At 42.9% G+C, this 8,429-nt stretch overlaps 1 protein-coding gene across 1 annotated transcript; it reads right to left on the minus strand.

Moving 5' to 3' along the window:
• Positions 1-5,258: 5,258 nt before the first annotated feature.
• LOC108797998 (olfactory receptor 1073-like) lies at positions 5,259-6,182 on the minus strand. The gene has a single exon (XM_018569692.1). It carries the CDS (start codon positions 6,180-6,182, stop codon positions 5,259-5,261), a length of 924 nt encoding a protein of 307 aa, XP_018425194.1.
• Positions 6,183-8,429: the final 2,247 nt, after the last annotated feature.

Raw genomic sequence — 8,429 nt, forward strand, 5'->3', positions numbered from 1 at the left:
TCCTGGGACACAGAATCTGCCCGGGCCAGAGCTACATCTATCTCCAGGGCCCCATGGGGGCATCTAGTGGCCATTGGCCGTACTGCACCTATCCTACACACGATTGAGCATGCACCTAGCACAAAGAAGTGCCACATACTGTATATGCAACACCACATAAGAAATGTGATGCTGCATATATGTATGGTGCTGGTGGGAGCTTGTTAATATAGAGTTGCTGCCCTTCCCTCTCCCTTTTGCAACAGCAGCAGCCTCCATTCCTTTGGGAAGACTTTCCACAAGATTCTGGGGTGTGTTTGTGGGAATTTTATGGCCATTTAGCCAAAAGAACATTTGTGAGGTCAGGTCACCAATCCCAAAAGTGTTCAGTAGGGTTGAGGACAGGAATCTATGTAGGTCACTCAGGTTCCTACAAACCTGACCCTTCAAACAATGTCTTCATGGACCTGTCTTTGGACAGCCATGCTGTGTTATAATCAGGTGATCTGACTATAATCTGAAGCAGGGGCGTACTGAGGCCGGGTGTCACCCGGAGCGGATACCGGTTGACACCCCGCTGTGATATAATTGCGCATGCGTGTGACGTCAACACGTGCGTGTGTGATGACGTCATCGCGCATGCGTGGACATCTTTGTGATACCTGCCGGCGGCCATCTTGGTGATGAAAGCCGGCAGAGAGAATAGGGGATGTTCACTCCAGCGGGATATGGTATGCCACCGGGTCCCCTCCTCTCTCCTGTCAGGCTCTCAGCCCATGACCGAGTGTCCGACTTTTCAGAGGGGGTGACAGCAAAATGACTGTCAGTCATTTTGGTGTTACCCCTCCATTGGTGTCACCCGTGTGCGGGCCACACCCCCTGCACCCCCTCTGTGATGCCACTGATCTGAAGTCTCTTTAAATTCTCTTCAATGAACCACGTGGGACTTTGGCTGGGTCTTTGACAGGTCTCAAGAAGATAAAGGGGGTTCTGGCAATATAAACATTTTAATGAAGGCTATGGGTCTGTAAGGGGAGATATGATGTTTTTTTATTCAGACTAGAAAGAAGTTGTGATATTTCCCTTAGGGGTAGAGGGAATTTTTAGAGTGCAATAGGCTCAGTTTACAAAGATTTCACTCAAGGATGTGAAAATCTTTATTTTTAGCCATGTCACTGCACTCACTTTTTACCAAGTACGGATACGTGTCCGGGTGCGTTATCTTTGCCAAAGGGAAGTATGGACACCGGCACTCCAAATGTAAATTAAATGCGTCTGTTTATTGACGTAGATGCAGCAAATCACATTCAGCTTTGACAAAAGGGAGACTTATGTCTCACACGAAGGTAAACTTATATTTTTATTACCTTATATTACAAAATGTCTCTTGTATCAGAATTTTTAACAAAAGTAAAGTTTCCCAAAAAAACGGAATAGTAGAAGGCAGGGCGAAAGGTAAATGTACATTTTGTTTAAAGCTTGCATATTTTATGAATGTAGTTCGCCATTGTATTCCAGGGCTGGAATGTGGACGGGCATTCCACCATCATCACATAGGCCAGGGGTGACCGCTTCTCCTGCATTGCACATGATGACATTGGCGAGACGAGCGGGGACACAAGACTAGTCGGAGACCATCAAGTAAAGAGGCTTCGTTGGACTGGTTGTTACTATGGGAACCAGCATGGAGGAAGGTAACTCGACCATGGATTAAAATACGTTTTCCTCTGTATGATATCATCTCCTAGTAAAACGGATGTGATTTTCTGCATCAGCTGAAGGGGCGTTGTTATTTATTTTATTTATTCCCTGAATAAATAAGGTTTCAAAACAGGTTTTAAAACAGTGACTTTGCATTGATTAGCATACACAATAATAAATGCACTTTCTACCTTATATTTTGCTCTACTACGTTCTAAACAATAATTATTATTATTATACAGGATTTATATAGCGCCAACAGTTTGTGCAGCGCTGTACAATATAAGGAAGACATTACAATCACAATACAAACAAAGACAAGATGGTAAGGAGGGCCCTGCCTGTGAGAGCTGGTGAATCTGTGCCTACACTTAAAGTGACTTTGTCGTGAAAGGAGTATGAGGCCTGCCATTGCTGGCGTTCTAAAAAATGCCAGATGATTTACTAAATCTAATAAAGCTAGTAGTCTTTGCCTGCCTCCGTCTTGAACTGTCTCCTCAGTCTCAGCGCTCTGTGTCCACTGCTGATGATATGCCCGGACCACCCCAAAAAAAATAAATATATCACCTGTAACCAGCTTCTTCTTTCTTATTCTCAGGCAGCCAACCAATGACCTTTGTGCCTCATCCCGTGCGTAGACCACACCACATTACACTCTACTGAAAAAAATAGCCTTTCCCATGAGATCTTGTAAGATCTCAGGTAGGGATGCACCGATACCAAGTACTGTAATAAGTACAGTACAGATACTTTTCCAGCTCCAAGACTAGACTAGAGAAAAATTCAAAAGTTAGGAGGCCGCTGTCATGTGTAAGGAGCACACGGAGCTCCTGGGATTTGCACATCTCTGTTTTAATGTTTAATTTTATTTTTATAAACATCTATAAAGTGATGCACCGATACCATTTTTGCAAGTACTGATACTTGTCCAAGTCCTCACAGATACGAGTACTGATACATTTTTGTTTATTGTCATGTGACAGCTTTTCTAAAACAATACAGACTAATGATTTCAGGACAGTGGTGGAGCTCCAGAGCCAGGTCCCAGCTGCAACCGCTGCAACCCTGGTAGTTCTCATAAAAATGCCAAGTATCGGCACTGGTCTCTGAACTGGTATCGGTGCATCCCTAATCTCAGGGGTTAAAGTGACATTAAACCCTCAGATTTTTTTAACATAAACCAATACTGTAATGTGCGCCTTACTGTAATCCATGGTATTTTCCCTTCTCTTTGCTGCTCTTCCTTTTAAATCTGTATCTCTTCTCATGCTGGGGGAGAACTTCCCTTTGCAGCTGAGTGCCTCTTCCTGTATTGCTGGCTCAGGTTGTGAACCTGCACACAGACACCATGTATCCATTTCAGAGACAAGGCAGTCTGCTGCAAAACAGAAGTTCTGCCCAGCATGAGAAGAGATAAGGATTTAAAAGGAAGAGCAGCAAAGAGAAGGGAAACTACCATGGATGACAGTAAGGCGCACATTACAGTATTGGTTTATGTTAATAAATCTGAGGGTTTAATGTCACTTCAAGGCTTTTTTTAAATAGATGAGTGTATGGCGCATGTGCGAGGTAAAGCGCATGATGATGTTTGAAGCTTATCTCGTAAGCTTCAAACGCCGTGTGGCATTACACTCATCCAAAAAAGTTAACCCCTCCCCCCAAGTTCTTACAGTTAAACATGAGATCTCCCTGAAAGGCACTGGTGACATAGTCTTCCCAGGGGGCAGTACCTCACTATAGTAGCATGTACATGTTGGTTTAGAAAAACAAAGTTTTCTTTACTTTAGCATGCAGATCTCCACGATTTTTAGCTGGGGGTGTGGGGTCCACTTTAATATCTATTGCAGCTCGAAATTATGTAGACTTTTATAAGAGCTGAAATAGATTGTAACTGTTTGTTGAGCTGCCTTGCTAAGTACGGGGCCAATTTCTATTCCATTTTCCATTTAGCTTCTGCTTATATATTTTGTTTTTCCACGTTACTCACTGTTGTTTGGACATGTGGAATTACCAGTGTCCATAATAGGACAGGCTTGGAAAAGAAGAGAACATCCCAATTAGAAATAAAACCTTTCCATGTGTAGTACTGGTCACCAATGGTCATTGACATTACCTACCAGACCTGGTATCATGTGTGTGCACTTGCATTCAATACAAACAACTCATGATCAATGTTCCCATCATGTTGGGCCAATGAGTTAACTATCACATTTGACAAATATCTGTGTTATTGGGCAATCTTCTCCTTTTTTTAAATCAATAAATTTTTATTGAGATTTTCATATGTAGAAGACAAAGTAAACAGTCACAAAGAAGTACAACATGAAACAATAGCAATAATATAACAGTTTTCTCTTTTTTTGCAAGAAAAAGCAATCAATATGTGATCAATTGGAACATTGTGTAGATTATTAACCCAAATATGTGGAACAAGTCTATGTTTTGTATCAAGCCTACTGATTCATCTGAGTATGGAACATGGTCCTACCTTCCTAACTTCTAATTAGGTAGAATCCATCGTTTTCCCGCCTTGTCCCTTTCCAGAGGCTGATACAATCTTGGTGGTCCATTGCACCCATGGAAGCCACTTTTTGTCAAATTTGGTTAATGACCCTTCTTTGTAGGCTATGATTCTCTCATAATGGTAGTGAAGCTTCACTATGGATAGGGTTTCACTAACCGAGGGGGTTATGGTGCTTTTCCACTTCCTGACAATGGTAAGTCTAGCCGCCAAAATGATATGTACCGTCAATATTGTGCCGTAATGCGGTCAATACCCAGGGACAGGACTGCCATACCAGGAGATGGGCCCATCAGCACGCCCGTAATAGTTGCTATTTTCTGGAATATCGCCCTCCAGAAGCTTGTCAAGCATTTGCATTCCCACATAAAGTGATGTAGGGTGCCAATTAGCCCACATCCTCTCCAGCACAGAGAGGAGGAAAATGCAAACATCCTGGCCAGCCTATGTGGCGTATAATACCATTGCAAAGATATTTTGTAATGTAGATCCCAAAGTTCCACGCATCTGGTGGTCTTAAGCGTATAGGAGAATGCCTGTAGCCACTGGTCTGCTGAGTAAGTGTGATTGAGGTCTTGCTCCCATATTACATAGGGTCTAACCTTAACAAAAGACGTTTTATTGTACAGCAGAGAGTAAAATAGTGATATTCCCCCCTTTTTGGGTGAATTCTCAATATAGAATCTCCATGCTGGATACGGTATGTTGCAAAGCATCTGAGGGTTGGATCGCAGTGCGTGCTTAATCTGTAGGTATTGGAGAAAGCATCCGGAGGGAAGGCCATAGGCGGATGACAGAGTGGAGAAGGGCCGCATTTTATTGTCGGTTGTCAAGTCTTGTACATAACGGACCCCTCTAGATGTCCAGTCTTGTAGGGACAAGGAGGGAATTAAGACTCTAAGGGCTTCTATTGGAGATGGAATGGCGCGCAGTGGATCCGATGTATGACGAGGAAGGAGTAAAACCCTCCATGCCATACATGAAGCCTGAAGGCAGGGAGAGAGGGTCTTTAGCGTCCTCTCTGGGAGCAAATGTGCCACAATCTTCTCCTTTTTAACTATAATGATGGGGACTGTTTTGATCGACACAGCTTGGTCATGTGCTTGCTAAACACCTCATCTCTAATACCATAAATTAAGGGACTGATAAGTCTAGGAAGACACATTAATGCAAAAAAGTTAGTCAGGGGAAGCAAATAAAAGTATTGCTTCAAATATTTTTCTGTAAATCCATAGGTAAGGGCCAGCATACACAAGACGAGCTGGAATGCATGGAGCAAGACAGTTTTCCCAGCCTTGGAAGCATATAATCCTGAACTAGCCTTCTGAGCCACCATTATGACCTTGATGTACGTCCAGCTGATAGTCCCCCCCACCAACAGAAAACTGGCAACCTCCGCAGCTATTTTCAGTTTGGCTTGTGCTTCAATGATGGTTAATGATGGCCAATTGCAGATGACATTGACAGAAAATGTCCCTTTTTCTGCTGTAAAACAGAAAATAATAAAACTTGCAATCTCGGGCAGCATTCCCACAACCCACATGGCCACCACAGCCACTCGTGACCTTTGCACATTACATAGTTCAGCATGCCTTAGCGGGTGGCAAATGGCGGCATAACGTTCCAAAGACATGAATGCCAAGTTGTATGGAGTCACTCTAAATGAGCAGGTGCATATGCTGATGACCAAGAAACAGAGCGGCAAGGGCCAATATATGAAATATGCTACTCCAAATGTAAGTAGAACAGAGATAGCAATGTATATCAAATCATTTACCAGCATGTGAATGAACAAGATGTAGCGGGAGTTCTCTTGTACATGAGGAGCGGCAAAGAAGACCTTCAGTATGACGCCCATGAAGTAAATAAAAATCCCAAAAAGGAATAAAATGAGGACAATGACAACCACCCGTATTATTTCATTAATTGTCTCATTTTTCACACTGGTGGTGGAGATGTCAAGCTGGGTAGAGTTAGACATTTTGAGGTAAATAGTATTAATAGCCTGTAAAAAATAATAAATAGAAAAAGAATAAAGGTAAGTTTCTTTTATTTCCATTGTTTGCCTAGCGATGACATATTAAGCAGAGTTTTACACAGAACCTTCCACACTAGTTTGTGCCTCAGAGGAGCTTACACTCTAATGTATTAGTGTTAGAGGGATATTCAGTCAGTGGAGGAAAAGTGCCCCATTGTTGGTGTCAGTTGGAGGAATAGTGCCCCATTATTGATATCAGTGGGAGGAATAGTGCCCCATTGTTGGTGTCAGTGGAAGGAATAGTGCCCCATTGTTGGTGTCAGTGGGAGGAATAGTGCCCCATTGTTGGTGTAAGTTGGAGGGATAGTGCCCAATTGTTTGTGTCAGTGGGAGGAATAGTGCCCCATTGTTGGTGTAAGTTGGAGGGATAGTGCCCAATTGTTTGTGTCAGTGGGAGGAATAGTGCCCCGTTGTTGGTGTCAGTTGGAGGAATAGTGCCCCATTGTTGGTGTAAGTTGGAGGGATAGTGCCCAATTGTTTGTGTCAGTGGGAGGAATAGTGCCCCATTGTTGGTGTCAGTTGGAGGAATAGTGCCCCATTGTTGGTGTCAGTGGAAGGAATAGTGCCCCATTGTTGGTGTCAGTGGGAGGAATAGTGCCCCATTGTTGGTGCCAGTGGGAGGAATAGTGCCCCATTGTTGGTGTCAGTTGGAGGAATAGTGCCCCATTGTTGGTGTCAGTGGAAGGAATAGTGCCCCATTGTTGGTGTCAGTGGGAGGAATAGTGCCCCATTGTTGGTGTCTGTGGGAGGAATAGTGCCCCATCGTTGGTTTAAGTGGGATTCAGCAAGCCTCCCAGCACTGATGTTCAGGTGCACTTACCTTTGTCTAGGCTCCCAATTGTCCCAAATTGCTTCTCTACTGATTAGATAATGTCATAGCCAGAACTATGTAGACATTGGTGGACAGATGAGCACTCTACTCAAAAGTGCCCCTTAAGTACATTACTGGTTGCTAGAACATTCTGGGTTCCTGTGTCTGGCACCTGCTGGCATTCTGAATAAAGCAGCATAAACATGCAAACAGAAGGTCTTGCATGAGTGGCCTCTCTCTCTGTGAGGGCCGGTAGGTGGCCAGCAGTGGGCCATATTTTGAGAACTGCTGCTCTAAATAAAAAAGAAGTAGATCTTTTTTGTATCCAAGCAAATTTCTAATAACTAACTCAATAAACAAACTGTGAGTATTTTGGCTTCTGGCAAATTTCAGCAACCGCAAAATCAGATAAACTGAAATCACTCTACTCAACCCCCATCAGTGAGAATGGATTGTGGAGGAGATAAAGAGAGAGAGAGGAGGCCATGGAGTCAGATTGTGGAACAGAAAGGAAGAGGAGCATCAAAACAAGATTGTATGGGGGAGTCAAGCTTTGCTCGTCTCCTTTTACCCCCCTACAGATTTGTAAGGTTATTCATCACATTAAAAGAGCAATAGGGGGGCTTGGGAACTGGAACCAAGTCCAACTTTTATAGGAAAATTTGGAATTTCTGTGCAACATCAGTTGCCTATATCTCTGGTTTTACTAATCGAATGATTATGATTTGTCCATTCTGCATAGAATCTTATGATTCACGAGTCACCATTACCTGTATTCACCTGTATTGAGAGATCCTACTCAGATGAGACAGTGAACCAAAAATGAATGAATGAACGATTCTCCGGATTCAGTCAGTTTTCGCTAAGGGGTCTATTTATCAAACATTTTCATAGCTATTCTTCCAGGGAAACTGTACGTACATTCACTTTGTGTGAATTATCTAGAATTCCATTATTAGTTTTAGGGGTTTTGCACACAATATATAAAGCTGTGCTGTGCAAATGAGGAAAATGGAATGTGCTTAGGGAAATTTCTCTTCTGGTCAAATGTCTGTGAAGGTTCTCATTCATCCAAGTCATGGTATATCTGTACAAAATATATCAAAGCAACTGGACTTGCTGTATTTTTCTTGAAGAAGTTTCGCTGGTCATCCAACTAGTTTTCTCAACTCAGAATAACTTGTGCAGAAATTATCTGGGAATAAATATGGTGAATGTTGCTCCAGTCAATAAAGTCTGTTTATCATAACCAGAGACCTCATTGAGGTAAGGTGTTGTTTGCATTTGCATTATTGGAGCTAGCAGGTGTTAGGCCACTCAGAGAGAGGTGCTAAAACAGCATTGTATGTGGCAGACAAAAGATGTCTTAACACCCCCCC

This window comes from Nanorana parkeri, unplaced genomic scaffold, assembly GCF_000935625.1.
Source record: "Nanorana parkeri isolate BGI_ZX_2015 unplaced genomic scaffold, ASM93562v1 scaffold1380, whole genome shotgun sequence".
NCBI classification, from domain to species: domain Eukaryota; kingdom Metazoa; phylum Chordata; class Amphibia; order Anura; family Dicroglossidae; genus Nanorana; species Nanorana parkeri.

Coding starts and splice junctions, on each gene's coding strand:
- LOC108797998 (XM_018569692.1), bottom strand. CDS start 6,182: ATGTCTAACTCTACCCAGCTTGACATCTCCACCACCAGTGTGAAAAAT.